The 19,555-nt window shown below is 35.7% G+C and overlaps 1 protein-coding gene across 1 annotated transcript in view; it reads right to left on the bottom strand.

Moving 5' to 3' along the window:
• LOC140153628 (alpha-actinin-like) overlaps positions 1–18,849 on the bottom strand; it is an 82,995-nt gene extending 64,146 nt beyond the window's left edge. Inside the window, 1 exon segment of the mRNA XM_072176423.1 lies at positions 18,595–18,849. Coding sequence (XP_072032524.1) covers positions 18,595–18,726 — 132 coding nt within the window. The 5' untranslated portion in view covers positions 18,727–18,849.
• Positions 18,850–19,555: the final 706 nt, after the last annotated feature.

Below are 19,555 nucleotides of genomic sequence, written 5' to 3'. Positions count from 1 at the left end.
TCCCATTATCTTTGGTACCACACACCTTAATAATAATGTGCATGGTGGACAAGCAGTCAAGACAAATATTAAGAAGTCAGTCACCTAAGAACTAAGAAGTTCCAAAGTTTCATAAAATAGGACCTAGAAGTCAAGGATCACTCGCATTGTTTGAATGTGAAAAGTGAGTGCTTTTGTGGCAAGTAGTGTACTTGATTTTGACTTTGTGTTGCTGACTCAAGTGTTATAAAATTTGTAGTATAATTTAAAACATGCACTGCAAAAACGGTGTCTAGATATTAAACACCATTCTAGACACAATCTTGTCCTCGATTTGTAAGCATGTCTAAATGCTAAACACGTTTAGTAATTTGATGGCTTGTGTTGTGTTTAGATATTAAACATCTGATGTTTTGAAGTTTGACATTTGTGCTTAGATTTTACATATGAGTTTACAAATCGAGGACAAAAAAGTGTTCAATCTCTAGACACAGTTTTTGCAGTACGCCTTATGGTCAATTAACTCAAACTGCAACTGTATTGGAATTGGAATTGAATTGGAATTGAAATGAAAGCTCAGAATTGAATTGAAATTGATTAGCTGTTAATTTCACTGCATTGGATTGGAATTGAATTGAAATCATTTTGAAATTGAAAAATTGAATTGGAATCGAATTGAATTAATTCTAAAGCAAGGTGGATTGAATTGGAATTGAATAGCAATACTCCAGGTGTAGAAAGAATTGAATTTGAATAGAATTGAAATCAATTTTCTGGAGTGAAATAACAATAATATATAGTTTGCATGACCTGAACAAAAACATGCTGAATTGTGGTAACCACAACTGGAAGTTTCCTATAAGCGATGCTTTTCATATCAAACCACTAGCAATATGACTCTAGAATATCTAAATATATTTTAATCCAGTAAAGATATTGGACCACACCCCTTTAAATATTGCATAATTTGTAAAAAACCATGACTTGTTTTAGTTCTCTGAAATTGCAATCTTGTCATAGCTAGCCCTATTTTAAAAATAAAATATGCACTTATGATGAATCTTGTGTTTTCAAACCAAAAAAGCACCACGTTGGCAGACATTCTTTCTTGTCTGTCCAGCAAATAGCACCTACAGTCTGACAATATTATCCTGAAAGTTAAATGCATGAGGAATGTCCCCTGCTCTATACTGTGCAAAGAAGTTAGGTCATGTATTCCCAGGACTTGGCTTGTAAAATTATCACTGGAGCTCTGCTACTCCATCCAGTACATAGGTATGCATGCATCCATCCCTGCATGGCAGAGCCTGCATGGCTTGGAATGTGTGGAATCAAATTATAGCTTGCTATCTACTGAAGATAAAATATAAAGATGTTGATAGGTTGGTTAAAGGCCAAAGGGTAATGAGATAAACCAGGATTATCATTCTTATTCTACAAATGCGTAGGCTTTTTCATTCACTAAATCCATAGAAGGGGGGAAATAACCAGCTTTTAAAAATTTTGGAAAGTTCCAAGTTTTTTGGAAAAGTTATTTATCTTGGGAGTGGTATATTATACTCCCAAGATACATTTAACTTTTCCATTGTCTCAATATCCAAGCATATTCAATAATGTCCTTTCTTTGCTTGTCTTGGTTCTATTAAAGTAGTATTATCAGGCTATAAATAGCAAAATCACACAAATTCCTGTGAACTTTCAAAAATGATTCCTCACTCCCAAGTCCAGTAAAACGTAACTTGGTTACTTTTGCATGTGTAACTTTTTGTGCTTTAAACTTGTTTTTAAACTTGCGATTTGAAGCTTCCTTGACAGATATGGTACGCTACACAAAAGGAATATATTATTTGTACTTCAGTGTTATTTTTGTGGTAGTAGAGGAAATGCAGCATGAAAATGTCTACTCTACTGTTATTCATGTGGCTGCAGGATCGTACAATGTGCCCCATATATAAATTAATTAGATGCCTGCAATTTATTTCTTAGTTTCACCTCATTCTTCATCAAAATAAATTCCTGGCTTGCAAATCCATCTTCTCTAGACAGCAAACAACATGCTAAGTTTTGTCCTAGGTTTAACTTGAGAACTTTGCTGGCCTGGTATTAAAACCAATCAGTGGATTACTGAACCTTTCTTACTGTACATTTCAATGGCATGCTAAATGTCAAGATGTGTGCCAGCCAAGATATGGTCAGCTGGTCCTCACATTCATTGCTTCAACAGGACTATCTATTCTAATGTTGTAATTATACCAATGTGGGAATTATGGAAATGATGACCATGATTTCCAGCTCATGTATCATCATCATCATCACAAATGTTTCCAAATCAAAAATTTGATTTGCACCTAATGTGACCTTACTCAATTGATTTCCAGGAATCAAACCAAGTCCAACTACATGTATCTCTGCTCTGGCAAAGTACACATGGTGAACATCGATAATTTTCAAAGCCAATCATAGTAACTCGACTAATGAATTTTACCGACCAATGACCCGACTCATTCGCATAATCTTCCAGGGGGTGCCAGACAAAAAATAGCTGTCTGGCACATGTCCAAACTTGGAGAAACTGTGTCAGTGACATCTAGGGGTGGACCTGAGTTCAGCAGAACACAAATATGAGAAGTACTGCTTTAAAACTTGATTCTGATCCATGAGGGTAAATGCCTATAAATATGAAGGCATATTCCCACTAAGACAGCACAGCATTGGTCTACTCTTGTCAACCCGGAGGGAATCAAATATGTTGTGGTAAACATGCTTTCTAATTTGTTTGGAACTTGGTATATGTAGAACACAATTAGCGCAAGGCACAATACCCAACGGAAATTTGTGGCTATGAAATATTTCAGTCCAACATTTATAGGCATTCCACAACATGGGTCACAAACTATAGGCAGTTGATGCAAAATAACAAGAATGTACTTGGTTCATAGTCTTTTTTGTGGTACCGGTACCTCAACTCTGCTATTGAAACAACTCACATAATTAGGTACAGTACCTGGTATCAATGTGAACAAATTCCGAAATAATTACAGCAACCTATTTTCAAAACAAAACATGAGACCTTTAAGGGGGTACTACACCCCTGTGGTAAATTTGTGACTATTTTTGCTTTTCTCAAAAACTTATAACACACTGGTAAAAAAGTTATATATAATATAGGGGCAATGAATCCAGTTCCTACACTGGAATTTCAGTGACACAAGACAAGCGGTTCGTTATTTAGGATAAGAAATGAGGTACCGCTAGGATGTACCTCGTATCCGATCATATACTGAACCGCTTGTCTTGAGTCAATTAAATTTCAGTGTAGTAATTAGATTCCTTGCCCCAATAATATACATAACTTTTGTTACCAGTGTGTTATTATTTTTTGAGAAAAATGCAAAAATAGTCACAAATTTACCACAGGGGTGTAGTACCCCCTTAAGCATCAATGGCCAATTGTCAATTCACATAATTTTGACAGGAAATGCAAAAATAATACCGTACTAATTTTCAGAATGTTATCCTTCTCAACAGTGAAGCACCTTTCTCCAGTGTTAAAACTCTGTTGCAACTTGCATTGTTGTTTATTTTACTTCGTCCATGACACTGCAACTGGTCACAAACAACAATGCGAAAAGGTCACAGGCAATTGAGATGTAAGTTGTCTGCTTCGGGCCTTTGTACTCGGCATGCCAAATTTAACTTCCTTTTGAATATAATGCATTAAGTTGAAATTCCACTGTGTATCATTCATAGTTTGCCCTTATTCTAAACAGATGAATTTCACCATGCTGAATTGAATACAAATGCAGTATGCACACCTAAAGGGCTTGAATAGCGACATTTTCACATATTTTTTGTGGGACCTGAGAGCGTATCACTATCAGACATATCTAATTGTCCTTATGATATTAAATAATTTTGATTTTTTTAAATTTGCGATATATGGCAATACAAATTTTATGGCAAATTTAACAGTCCTCAAAGTAAAAGGTATCAATCTAATGATATGTACCTTATGTAGCTGGGATGGAAAGCCGTCCGTCATATGAACATTTTGACCTTTCGTATTGAAGATATAGATTTATTCCGCCCCCAAACACCCAAAAAATGTCCTTATCTCTCAGCAGATATAAGGACACCAACTAATGATTTAATGAATACTTTGCAGTGGGTTAAACTTGATCAAAGATGGCATAATACTCTATTAATGACTGTTTTCAAATGTTTAAAGAATGAATATCCATCATACTTATCTTCTCAATTTGATTTTGTTCATGATAACCATAATCATATAACTAGAAATCATACTTCTAATACATTGATTGTTCCAAAATTTAAATCAAATTCAGGTCAACGTACTTTTCACGTCAGGGCAGCCTATGCATGGAATTCTTTGCCACCGACAGTAAGGCGCCAGATGGAAAATATGACTTTAGGCCAATTTCAGTCAAAAATTAAAGAAATTTAGGCCTGTCTTTATCTACATTTTGTTCATTTGCTTGCTTATTTTTTGTTTTATTATTATTATTGTATTTCTGTATTTTGAATCATGGTATTTATAATTTTCTTGTATTTGATGATACCATTATACTTATTTGTAATACTAGTATATTATGTATGCTATTTTTGTAAATATTGTATATCGTAATATATTTTTGTTGCTATAACATGTATACAATGAGGGCCTGCTTGAAAAGCAGTGCTTGTCACTGAAGCAGTATTACCCTCAATAAAGAAAGAATAAATAATAATAATAATAATAATAATAATATATCTTCAATATGAAAGGTCAAAATTTTCAATTGATAGTTCGCATTTCATCCCAGCTACATATATCATTATTAAGTACATTATCATTAGATTTATATTCAAGGATCTAATTTTTAATAATTCACCATAAAATTTGTAATATCGCAAATTTAAAAAAAATCAAAATTATTTGATATCAGAAGGACATTCCTTGTATTCAGAATCGAATGCAATTTGGTGTGTCTGATATGCACTCAGGCCCCAAAAAAATAGTGTGCAAATGTTGCTATCCAATTCCTTACAAAAGGCAGTATTTGCTTATTTTGCTATGTGAAATATTTAAATACATGATATGGTCAGTTTTATTCACAATAATCAATCCGAAGTTTCAAACACTGAACATTCAAACCACATACAACTGGGTGGAAACAATCATGACCTACTATTTCATGACCCCTTGGAAAACTGTAATAAGTCCCTTGGATAAATCAGATACTTTGCATAACCTTACTACCTACACCGCAAACAACATTTTGTTAATTTTAGATGTACGCCTCCATCATCCATGCTAAAAGAATCCTTGACAAAAAGTTGACTGGTACTATTTTGACAAAAACAATGGCAGATTATTCATTTGCCAAAATACTTGACCAGAACAATGTTTCAGTGTGAATTGTGGGTTTATTGTATTGATTTGTCAAAATTAGCATTTGGGAGTGACTTGCGTGTTTACTAACAAGGGCACATGCCTTTTGTTGGAATGTGTCGAGTAATTCTTATTGTTATACAAACAATGACAAAAATGCCTTTCATGAAACGTCATATAACTATTAATATTATCAAATGACAGGTTCCCTTCAAGGCTTCAACCCATCAGAAATGGGCACTCTGCCACTCTCTACAGTGTGCCAAATATCAGGGTCGAAAATTTGCAACCAAGTGCAAGAAATCAAGAATCCTTTTGGATTCTCCCAGTGGAATTTTGCATGAATCCATGGATTTTCGGCATATAACTTCCAATAAATTTTGTGTGATAAATTGAAATATTTACGAGAATCCATTTAGATTCTTGCAATTTTATTGACGAGAAATTGTAGATCAAGTAGAGACACTTAAAAGTTATTTTTACCTATTAAAAGTTAGATTTCTAACTCCACTTCCCATTGGGGTCTCCCTTCAGTCCAAAACACTGCTAGTCCAAATTTTTAAGGTTAGGTTTAGAATTAGGTTTGGGGTTAGCGTTAGGTGAACTTAAAATTCGGACTAGCAGTAGTTCGGACTGACGGGGTTTCGGACTGACAGGGTGTACCCCTTTCCATTAAACCAGATGCAATGTGTCAATTCAACCATAGGCCGTTTAAAAAGCAATTCAACAACAACCCCAAAAGTTACAAATGTACTTGCTAAATTTTGAAGTTTCAAGACATGCACTTCTCACGATGCTCTCAAAATGATTCAAAATTTTTTAAATTTCCAACATGTATTATTAAAAATTCAAAAAGCAAACCACCAGTCCACCTCATTTCTGCATAATTTTTGTTATCTCACCTTCGGCAGGTATGCAAATTATCTCTTTTAAAAATACAACCCATGATGACTGGTCAAAATAGTTGAATATGTAAACCTTTGTTTTACCAAAGGTCAGTTGACCTAATTTGATAAAATAAAGCCTTGTTACAATTTCAATATGATTACTGGGTAAATGGATTAATCTGATTGTATCATATTTACCAATTTACATTTTGTCAATTATTTACTAATTATTTATTACTAATTGTGACACACACACACACATTAGCAAAATGTTCCTACCAGGGCTTACCAATTTTCAAAGCAAACAATAATTCCCATTTATGGTACAAAACTAGCTAAGACTGTGGAAAAAAATAATGGTTGATTAGGGTTGTATGCCACTGAAAAGTAGGGTAGGTTATTCGCAAAAATATTTTATTTGATCACAAACGACAAAGGCCAGAAAATGCATACCAGTCCTGGCAGTCCATCGCTGTCTGGAATACCATTATTAGTGTACATGTAGGAGCAGTTGACAAAATAAGAAATTAATTATGCAAACATCTGTCATAACTTCCAATCCAGGCTGAAATAAAATTTCCTGAAATATAATGCTCAAAAAAAATCGATGAATTTTCACATCTTTAGACATAAAATTACAATTTCGCAACAAATTGACCTCCACATCGTTTGTGCTGTCACCATTTTCCCAGTAACTTTGTAAAATTTTAACACATTTTCCTGGGTTTGGATTAGATTTTTTCTGCTCCCAGATCGTGTCTTAATCCTGACCTACAGTCACTCCGCCAGAGAAACCCTCAACCAAACAATTACTTTTTTCCACAGCGTAATCATGCTAATGGATAAAACTGAGCAGGATTTTAATCAAATTAATTTTGACAAGGAAATGTCTAATAATCAGTATTTGAAAGAAACCAGAGCAGTCTTTTTGTATGCCAATTGTGTCCATACTTTATAATATTAAACAGAAATAAAAAATATCAGTATTTTGGCTAAATGTTGACATGTATTAGCAATAGTAATATTTACTGAAGTGACCAGAAACTAGTGACTAGATACTAGCCGATTATTTATATTAAGATTACACATTATCATGCATGTGAGATGGTTACGATTTGGTCATGAATAGTCCTGTAAATTAAGAGTTTTTAAAAATAAAATATATTTTGAAGCTGGATATTGAAATTGTGAAAACGCTAACATGCTTGAAATTGCCCTTCTGTCAATTCTTCTACTCCGCTATGCACGCATACAAAGATGCATGCATGTACATTACTACCATCAATACAATTTAATTTAAATCAATCGTCAGATATGTCGAGATTGTGGTTTATTAGTCACTTCCAGTGGAGCTTCCTAAGCACATGCTGACAAAGATAGATCTATCATGTACATTTGGGCGACATAATATAGGGAGGCGTTGCACCCAAACTGATTGTATTTTCATCAGAGCTATATTTGTTGTGAATGAAAACCAATTGCCATCATTCAACTGATTCAGCGTATTATCTTCTTTTTGTGTGCATACAGCGGTTCAACTATTTGAAACCTAGATAAAATACCGGTTCAAAGATATAATACAGATACGATACATATTTTACTGTACATGTGCTACTTTTGGTTATGCTGTTTGGCCTACAGTTTCTGGTTAACACCATAAATGGGCAAAGTCAATTAATTCATGCATGACTCATTATTATTCATAACATTGAGCGTCAGTTAAAGTAGTACAATGTAGATTACTAACAAACTGATCAATTTTTCTCATGTAGGAAGAGCATTTGTAATTTCTGGTCATTAGGATTTATTAAAACAGCCCGAGCAACATGAAAGTGGTCTTTTTAATCTAACTGCAGTGATTAAAGTCATGGGCTGTGATGTTAAAAAAACAAACTGAACTTGATCAGAAAGTGAGGAGAAAATTGTAAAAAAAATTAACGAAAAAATTAAATTAAAATGAATGAGCGAACAAGATGTCTCTTTCTTTTGCTTACCACTTGAAGTTGGCAGGCTATAAAATCCAGGTTAATTGAAGCATACTTTTTAACATGACTAGCAAACCAATGGGAGGGGCAGGTTGTACATACCCTAAAATGATTGGTTACAGTAGGTACAATGTACTGGTACATGTATGTTGGTATGGCTGTTTTGAAATTCAAACCTATCACTTCAATTATAATTAGAATTAGAAGGTCCAACGATTTGATGTTAATACACTTGCAATGAGTTCAACAATAATTTGAATATTATGATGACATTGTGCTGCATTTTAGCTGCACACTGACATATTGTGTTGTATTTTAGTGACCACTGACCACCATTACAATTGACAGCCTTGCAGATTACGAGGCTATCCAATGCTTGACCAACTAAATCTGCGGATATGAGTTAATCCAAAATGATATTGTTATTGCCCACTTTCAGTCAAGAGCTATAATTGATCTCATCCTATCGTAACTTATCTTATCCATCATTGCAAAATAGATTAGGAAACATTTTTTTTAATTATATAACTGTAAAATATATAAACCTTTTTTGTGACAAACTCTAATTTGCACCAGAATTGAAACTGAATAATGCGGAATGTAAACACCACATTGCAATCTGAAAATTTGAGTCAAGATTCTTGTAACCTCCACGAATGGGCCCTCTTGCTACTCACAACTGTCATCTTGAGTTTTTGACAAGCTTCATAATGCTAGATAAATTGCCTTGATTTTGTTGGCTTTTTTCTATAAATTCTATTCATGTTTGCCCACAATCCAATGATCACTGCATGGCATCGAGGGACCCAATTCCCATCGATATTCTTTGGCACAGTCAATGTCAAAGGAAAACAACAATTAGTATTTACCCATGGCCTTCGCATTGAAGAGTTCTTCCCAAATAAAGGATGACACCATCACATGACACTTCCTTTTCCGACCAATCACGGTACAAGGTTTCGCGCATAAATGGTATTATGCAGCCAGACTGTATTAGGATGTGATTGTTTATGAGGGGCCTTTATATTCTAATTACAACCAAAACAACTTTTTATTCTTAATGACTTCCTATGTGTACTTTAAACTTCCGAAGCTAATAATACTCTCTTGGACCTGAACCAACAAAAATTAAAGCATACATGGGCAAGCTCAAAGGTTCAATTAGCCCAGTAATCTATAATAAATTACTGAGTTTGGCGACTTGGTAAGGCTAAAACTTCTATGTTTTACATTATTTGGGAAAAGCGGATTTTTTGCGTTGCGTAGAGTAAAGTTGTCCGCACCCCAATAAAACGTCCAATTTTGTTTTTGTTTACGTTAAGGGTGTCAAATTATGTTAATTAGTTTCAAAGCCACTACCAGAGCACCTGCATGCTAAAACTTTTCATGCCAACACAATACACTAATGTTGACACTAATCTATCCTGTCATCGGTGTGAGGATATTATGCCTGTAGTCTCAACTATTACATGACACAGTAGAAACTCAATTAACATCTATTGTTTATTCAACTAATTTATCAACATTAGCATGTATTCTGTGTTTTTATGGAGAACCTATAGTCAACAGTAGAGTGTTTGTTTATTGAATTAGTTTGTAAGTGAAACTTTTGAAGGACAAATTAATCAGTGTTGCCAAAAAAAAAAAAATCATAACTTTATATGAAATAGAGTGTAAGGAAATGTGAATAAAATTGTCTCAGCTGCACAGTGGTGTAGCCAGGACTTTTTCAGAGAGAGGGAGAGAGAGAGAGGGTGGTGGGCAAGGCAAATTTCATGGGGGGTTGTCACAAATGGACTAAAGAGTACGACAAATGAGCTAACAAATAAAAAGTACAACAAATGCATAGAAATCTTAAATATCAGATCAGCCAGCAGGCCACAGGGGCCAAGAGGGATGTGAATAAAATTGTGTTCATCTGCTCAGTGATGTAGCCAGGACTTTTGCAGGATGCGGGGGCAGCAAGATACATTTCAAGGTGGGGACAAACTTGGATGAAAATGATAAAAAATGAGCTAAAAGGTACAACAAATTGTTCCAAAATGGGCTAAAAAGTACTGTGAAACAAATGCATAAAAATCTTAAATAGCAGAGCGGCCAGCATCCCGCCACAAGGGCAAGACTTCTCACGGTGGATATGATATGGTGGCAAGAAGACTTGCTTCGATCATGATCTAATTGCAATTTCAAGCCATTGATTTATATTGAAAAGATACTAAATATTATAGTTCTAAATGATAATTAAATAAAATATTTACATGTACACAAAATATAACAAAATTTACCAACCGCGAAAGACCCTGATCGCGAAAGACGGGTAACTGCTAGTATTACTAATTGTGTGAATTATGTAAGGAGATGTTTCATTTTCTATGACAAATATTTGATTCCATTTTGCTCTTTATTCCCTCTGCCATTACAAAATTGATGGTTGATGCTTCTGGATATTATAAAACCAAAATGATCAAACTGATGTGCTGGGATAAAAGTTTACCCCAAAATCTTTAAAAGTTTAGAAGTCGCCAAAAAGAATTTTCAAAAAGTTGTTCTAACAAATAAATAAACAAACACCGGAAAGGCGGAAATAAATAATCGTAGGCATTTATATAGCACCTTTATTCCGCAGCCATTAGGTAGGATATTTCACGCTGGCAGCCAGCAATAATGGAGCGAGTATGAATAGGCCTACCGCCTACCCCCAAACGGCTTCCCATTTTACACCTGGGTGGGGTGAGACAAGTGAGCTTTAATTGTCTTACTCAAAGATACAATGCATTGACTCTGATAGGGTTTGAACCAACAGCATTGTGATCATATTCATCAAACACCTTTTAACCATCAGACCATCACACATGTGACAGGCAAAAGAGCACATTAAATTATTGTTCGATCATGTTATGCCACCTGACACATGTACAGTAGGATTTTATCTTTTTCCGAAACAACATTTTATGATCAAATCTTTGATGTTCTGTACATAAACATTTATCTTCCACTCTAACCAAAATACATATCAATGACCTTGAAAATGGAAACCATATGTTCTTAAAATGTAATATAGTCTGCACTATTTATGCCAAAATGAAAACATATTCCATATCTCAATGCCATGGGCTGTTGAGTACAGGGTGAAGATGACACTCCAAACATGATTGATCTATGCCCTCATCATGATAACATTTGTTGCCACTTTAATACACATGTATGCACTTCACTGTGTTACTGTTTATGTTTCATCCCAAGTTCAGAATTTGTTGGGGGGAAAAAAAAAACATTAAAAATTGAACAAAATGTGTTTTTTCAAAAGAGGCTACCAGTCCCAAGGATCACAAAAAATGCAACATATATATTTGTGTGTGACTTCATACAATTAACAAAAATCTGGGTCAATTTTTACATTACACTGTAAATATATCTACAATTCTACATGGGGTCAAAAAACAACCAGGAAAAGAATAGTTTGTACTATCTGCAATGTTAAGTAGGCCTATACAGAAGAGACTCTGGTGCAAGGGGAACTCCGATTTACAGACCTGAATTTTTTGCTGCAAAGTATTCTCAAGGTCTTGACATTTAATAGACTCTAAATCGACAGAGACTATCCTCTGCCTCAGACAATTTGAATAAGAAATAGGACAGGGAATTACATGTACTAGGCGAGTCAAAGGAAAGGATGACCCTTGAATCTAGACTAACCAAATAAGGGCCAAGTAAAACCCTCAGTACATAAAATTATGTCAGCTACCAGACCCTAAAATAATAGAAACCTTTGAGGTATGCTCCATTGTTGACATGGAATTGTATGATTATTCAACAGCCAAATATTGTTTTGAAATATGATCACCTGTCACAAGTACCACACAGGTAGAGGGTATTTCTTTTTTCACCTGCTGCATTGGTATGTGACTGTGAAGTGTGAGTAGGCCATACCATTTAACACTTCTCTTTACCCCCAGGACTACTAGTCTCAATTGTCCTCAACAGGTCAAGGTCAGAGTCAGAGCTGGTACAAATATGTACAAATACACTGTACAAGCACAGAAATGACACTCAATCGGTTTTGATCACGATTGACACAATTTGAATTTCCCTCAATTTGCTTCAACCACCGAAATATGGGCTAAGGTACGACTCTGGTCAGCATGGTCAACCAGTGCAGTGGACGAGTCATGAGAGGTCAGCCAGCAAAGAAGTTGCATAATGATCTCCTCGCAAATATCTACTGTCCTTGACCATCATTTAATACTACACACTTCAAACCAACTTTGTGCACTCCTTCGTAGGACAAACAACCATACATTGCAGGACTACAGTACCGAGTACAATCACATGTCCTATAGAGAGTAGTATACGCACCGGAGTTTTGCGCGATTTAAAACAGCAAAATGCGCTGGCCACTTTTCAAAATGCGTAAAAATGCGCCAAAAAATAGGTAAAAAAGCGCTAAAATGTGTGATCCCCTGTTAACAATGAAAAATAAAAAAAAACATAGGTAAAACGATGGCATGTCAATCAATTAAGAACAAATACCGATTCATTTCAAAAAAATAAAAAAAATAAAAAATAAAGATGGCGACCATCACAAATCGTCGATCGAAATGTCGAAAGCAAGGGTAAATTTCCCCACATTATGCTTGGTTTAATGATCGTTATTTGTATTTTGATGTACATAAGTGAAGTTAGAACCAATATTGTGTGAATTTTCTTGTAAATGCTGCCGATTTGGGGCATAAAATCGTAAGTTTTAACTTTAAGCTTATCGATGGGTCAAAATCATGAACATTCTCGATGGAACCCAAAATGCGCTTTGGACACCAAAATGCGCGAAAATGTGCGCTTTTGCGCGAACCGCGCAAAACTCCGGTGCCTAGAGTAGTACGTCCAGTGCTCTAAATAATGCCAAGAACATTACACTGGCACCATCGTTAGACATTAGGCCAAGGAAAGTCGATTTTGAGTTTCCCGTCACCCGCCCTCACTTCATTTTCTGACCCTCACTTGAATTCATTATTGTGATTTTCCAAAAAATGCCGATAAAAACTAGTTATATTTGCAAAAAGAATTATGAATATCCCTTTATTTTTTGTGGAAAAATCCAAATCAAAACATACATTTTGCTGTCAACCTTGCAGACTCTTTTTAATTTATACTTTTGAATCTCATTTGGGCTAAACAGCCATCTTCAAGTGAGTAAGTGGCAAATAACAGCACATTTTACATGCGTGTTGGTCATATAATGAAAGGCAGAAAAATAATGAATAATGAATAATGAAAAAGTTACCTCACTTGTTTTCAGAAATTATGTGACGGGAAACTCAAAATTGACTGTTAGGGGCCTTAGCAGCCAATCCTTGCAGAATCCCATGTCACAACAGGTGCCAATTCAAGAAGTACCAATTCTGCCACCTGAACACATCTTAAGGCCAGCAGACAGGTTGTTTTGACATCAAAGATGTTGTAATTATGGACCCTGAAACTTGTTAGTTTGAGGGTGGTCATCAAACAAGTGTTTGGGCAAGACTTACGAGCAATTCTAACAGAACTATGAGTGTGTTCAATGTAGCAGCAACAACCAAGATGGACGTAAGACATTTTTTATGCATAGCATTATCAGCTTGCAGTACATGTACTTGAAGCTGAATTTGTTATATTTGCACACTTCACTGTATAAGTCTATAGCATAAAACTGCTACACATTTCCAAATTTGTGTAGCAAGGTGATCAAAATTGAGTGAGTAGCATTTTCCTCCACGATACCGGCTACGTCCAACGCTGTCAAGGTGGAACCCAAGTGCAAAATGAAGATGCATTTAAAAGCTACCACAGTTACCTTATGATCCTTACGAAGTTATGATGAAATCTTTCTTTTTGTAAAAATTATAATCAGAAGATGAGAAAACCCAGCGAGAACAAAGTAAGAAGCAGATTATATCCATCGCATCGCAATCTTGAATTTAGCCAGTAGACCCAAGTTACCGTACCTTTGCTTGTTGTTTCTCCCAGCCTGGATCCAAAACAGCGTTCCTATCCCATGAGTCCTCTTGCTCGTACTTCTGTAACATTCCAATATCTTGTACCATTCTGAGTTGACAATAATTTTATTGTAGGCTAAATGTTTATTCCTCGTCAAAAATATGAATCCAAATTTGGGCCTCCAGATCCTGATCCAGTAATTCAGACCCTCTCAAAATTATGTTTCATCCCATATGCAGTCATAGTCACGTCTGCTTATTCTTGCAGGCAACAGCAAATTACTAGTGAGCGACTTTAAATTGATGACAAATCCTACGCACATAAAGTGAGTGATATGATCTAATTTTGATATAAATCATAAATCGAGGCACCTTTGCCCAACAGCTGAGGAAAAAGTGAAGGTCCCGTGGGGAGGTTCGTGATGAAAATATCACCATCTAGGGAACATCACTGACAATTAGTCAATCATGCGTTTTATCCGTTAAATTGATCAGAAGTTGTTTTGGGTCATTGCCATAACATTATCCAGATAACGTAAAACAAAAATAGCAAAAGAACATGAATAAGTTCGTGGAAAGTCCCAAACAACTTTCTATATTAGTACTGCACAAAATCATTTTGATATTGTCATTGTGTGTCGATATTATTACATAGTTTTCCCAGGACAGAGCTTTAGTCACATTCTTGTCAATTGTTTCACTTGATAAAATGTGAACAATGCAGATGCGTTCGAGCGCATAATTTGGTCTTGTCAATATAAACTTCCTGGTAGTGGTGCATTAGTGTTCAACCTGTCATTTTCAATTTCGGAAGGGAGGGGCATAATATCGACCTGTGCAATGTTAACATTAACTCCAGAGGAAGACGCATGTCTGAACGTATCGCCCATTCATTCCACCGTGTATCCTGTGCCACTCAAAAACTGTCTTCCAACAGACATTGAAGTTCCTGAAACTTTGCTCATCTTGAGAGTGACACTTCCCCATGAGACCCAACTTGAACCCTTCACATGGAACAGATCCATGCACTGCAAACTGTACAAAGTGCAATCAAAATCATGCTTAAGGGTCGTACAAAAATAGGACACCTTGGCCTGATGGAAATTGTTGTAATTTTAATAAGCATCTTGAGCTAATTCAGTAGCACAATAAGAGTGACAGTCACTCACTGATTGACATGGATAACACCTAAGGGTCTAGACAGGAGAAAGCAGTTCAGTTGTGATCCATGTTTGTACCACACCACGTGCAGGATTTGGATTCTTGGAAATGTTCACAAGCGGCCATGTTTGTAAGTGAAAGCATGATATCCCTTGAAATGTTCCAAAAAATCTCGATCATCACATGAGAGGATGTACCTTCTGTGAATCTGTGTGTACTGTTGCGCGAGGCTTGCGAGCGTACTTTTCGTTGAACAACACTATCACGTGACCAAAGAAAGTGATTGGTCAATTCTCAAAGTCTGGCGCTGTAAACATGTGGTCTTTGCGTAATACGCTTGACGCAAATTAATTTCAAGTGTGTGGACTAAATACTACAGTACCTGATGGGTAAAGAGACTGCACTTTCCTAAAAAAAACCTGAAAAAAACCCGAGAATGTGCGTGAAATTGGGGAAAAAGTACCAAAAACAGGCTGAAATTAAATAAAGTTGCAGTTGCAGATATTTTGACTTGAAAAAAATGAATTCAGTTTTAAAACTAAAAATTTATTCTCATGCTTGTTTTTATAAACAGCCATAGCCAGAGTCAGATCTGGAACAATCGAATGCAAAAAGATGCAAGCTCGACCAATTAGATTACGAGATTGTATGGACCTGATGTCTTGGGGCTTAACAAAACCTGTGGCGTGTGAGAAGAGAGCTCACTCTGACTTATCTCTTACCACAGACGCATCAACATATATTTTATTAATATTTTATCTGCATGATGGGAAGAAAGAAAGAAATCACTACCAATCCAAAAGTGAAGACTGAACTTGTTTCATCAAATTACCAATTTAGCCCTCTGCATATTCAACCACGTTATAAATGGTGGCAGCGGTGGGATGTTGAGGGCCTTTTCATAATGTTATTTAATTTACAAAAATAAGGAATAGAAACACCATTTGGATTCCAATCTTTTACAAACTCAGATCTTGGATTCCGTCCTTTTCATAAACGGCCACAGCCAAGTTATGCAAAAAGATGCAATCTCGACCAATCAGATTACGAGACCGTATGGGCTGATGTCTTCGGGCTTTTAACAAAAACTGTGCGAAGAGAGCTCACTCTGACTCTAGAATGTCTTACCACAGATGCATCAACATGGAGTTGTGACAGGGAGCTTTTTGCTCTGTTTTTTTATTTCTAGTTTCAGGGGGTAGAATTTTGTAAAGTGCCGTGGGAATCCAAGGGGATTCTCGTTGTAGATTTTTGCACAAGTCCAAGGATTCACTGCAAACCAGATCCAAGTTGACAGGCGGCATTTCGTAGATTCGCGCTATAGGAATTTTACATTCTCTGCAGAGTCAAATCTCGAACTCTCATCGAAATTCCACCCCTGAGTTTACAGTAAAATTAAGTATTTCTTGGCCAAACTGGAACATGCGTGATTGCATGTTGCATCCACATAGCGTACTAAGCGTGTACGCAATGTAAGGCGGGTGTACATGTATGCTTTCTTCTGTACCGCGCTATATTCTCGTACACGTGTCTATCGCGGAGCCACTAGCGTTTATAGTGTTCTAGTTTGGCCAAGAAATACTTATTTTACTGTAGTTTTCTGCAGAGTTAATCTTACAAAATTTTATATGACTTTATCTGCATGATGGGAAGAAATAAATCATTCACTACCAATCCAAAAGTGAAGACTGAACTTGTTACATTAAATTACCAGTGCCTGGTAGCCTTCCGCATATTCAACCACGTTATAAATGGTGTCAGCGGTGGGATGTTGAGGCGATCAACCTTTTTCATATATTTACAAAAATAAGGAATAGAAACTCCATTCAGATTCCGATGTTTTTTGAACTCCGATCTCAGATTCCGTTCCTTTCATTAAATTACCTGTAGCCTTCCGCATATGCAACCACATTATAAATGTCAGCGGTGGGATGTTGAGGGCAATCGACCTTTTTCATAATATTATTATTATCATAAATTTACAAAAATAAGATTACCATATTATTTTTAAATACAAAAATAAGGAATAGAAAAACTATTCAGATTCATTCGGATTCCGATCTTTTTTGAACTCAGATCTCGGATTCCTTCCTTTCATAAACGACCATAGCCAAGTTAGGCTGATCCATTCAGATCCGGACATATTAAACTAGTTCGGAACAATGGAAATGCAAAAAGATGCAATCTTGACCAATCAGATTACGAGATTGTACGGGCTGATGTCTTCGGGCTTTCAACAAAATCTGTGCAAAGAGAGCTCACTCTAACTCTATCTCTTCCACAGACATGGGGTTGTGACAGGCAGGGAGTTTTTTGCTCTGGTTGTTTTTATTAGTCAAGTTTTCTACAGAGTTTATCTTTATACATAATTTGATATGACTTAATCTGCACGATGGGAAGAAAGAAAGAAATCATCACTATCAATCCAGAAGTGAAGACTGGACATGTTTTATTATTACCAGTAGCCTTCCGCATTTAACCACGTTATACGCATGCTCGATGCTCCATCTTGGCCAAGAAATTCTTGACCATAAAATACACACATCTTTTTTAAAAGAAATAATTTTTGCCTTTTATTTTAGTATTCCTGGTCTGACAGTATGAAAATGAATAACCTCTCTGGCATGTCTGGTTTACAGAGTTAGTTTAGTTATATTTCCTTATTTCCAATGTATTCCATTGTTTTCTCAAGTACAATCAAAAAGTTGTGTACATAACACCATCAGCACATTTTAAAATTGTTTATTTGTATTTTCATGTTTTGCATTGAAATGCCAAACTCATAAAAGAGGTAATTTATTTTTTGGTATCTTCATATGGTTTGCTTTTAGTTAGACGAGTCTATACTAATCAATTTAATTGCACTCAATATTCAACACTAAAGTAACAATGCACTGTTGTTGTGACAGGTCTAGGGTTCAATTGTACTTCTGACAACAACGTCATGACAATTGCCCGTTGTTCGATCTCTTCCGGTTTCATGTTTTCACACAAAATTGGCTTATTTTTGGTCAAAATCACATAATTTGATGGTCATTATTTTCATCAAGCTTGCACACATCATTCTACACATGTATGTTAATGGACATTTTATAGCTGTTGCCCACTATTTCACAGTATACTGAAAGGGGATGGGCCTTAATCAAGCCACGGAAATCCAAACACAGACGTTGAGCCATTGACCATTGACATACATGTGTTACTTTCCAGTTTCCTACCTTTCGCTGCTGCCTTTCCCAAGCAGGATCGAGCACAGCATCTCTGTCCCAATCGTCTTCTTGGTCATATTTTTGACACAATTCGCCATCTTCATCATATTCCTCTTCGCCGTAGTAATCGTATTCTTCCATGGTTATTGTAAGTTGAAATACAATTTAAAAATCTACGTTTTCTTCCTTTTTTTCGACAAGGAATAGTCGATCATGAATCAACTTGGCCTGCTCCAAGGGGCGACCCCGCCAAGTGTACCTCCAATACCACGTGACCCGGAAGTACGTAGGGAGAATTTCTTAGTTGATCAAAATAAATAAATATGTAAAACTTTTTCGTAAAATAAACATAAATTATGTCTGTCAGGAGCTACAAAGAAACGTCTGAATTCTGTAAAAACTTAGCTTGATATAAAAAATGAGCGATCGCCTTTGCATCAAGCCAGTGCTAATTGAGTACTAAAAAATGTATGACTTGATGTTTTGTCTTTTGGGTGTACCATCTATTGCGGGGAAAAATCAATGCGACCAGTCATGAACTACCACTCCCAAGGACTTGGGTACCATATCGAAAGGAAATAAAACCACAATAATCCGATGACCATGATGACACTTGTTACAAAAAAAGAAAAAAAAAAGAACTTAACAAAATAATAATGAGCTATATCCTATATCTCATAAGCCGGATTTATCTTGCAAAAATGTCATTGTTGTACGGTATATCATTGTAAACAACTTAACAACAACATACCGAACATGGGCAAAACAATCGGAGGCCTAATTTTTTTTTTATTGGTATAATAAACCCGACCGACCCTAAAAATATGCCCGACCCTTTGACTTTTTTTTTTTGCAAAAGATAAAAAAAATATTTTTAATAAATACATTTTTAAAAAAGAATAAAAAAAAGTTCCAAGGCCTTTATCAAATGCAAAAATAATTCAATTTACAGCTTTAAAAAATCCCTACC

The sequence above is a fragment of the Amphiura filiformis genome, chromosome 5, assembly GCF_039555335.1.
Source record: "Amphiura filiformis chromosome 5, Afil_fr2py, whole genome shotgun sequence".
NCBI lineage: Eukaryota > Metazoa > Echinodermata > Ophiuroidea > Amphilepidida > Amphiuridae > Amphiura > Amphiura filiformis.
Note: the sequence above shows the minus strand (reverse complement) of the source record. Positions and strands in the feature narration are given on the sequence as shown.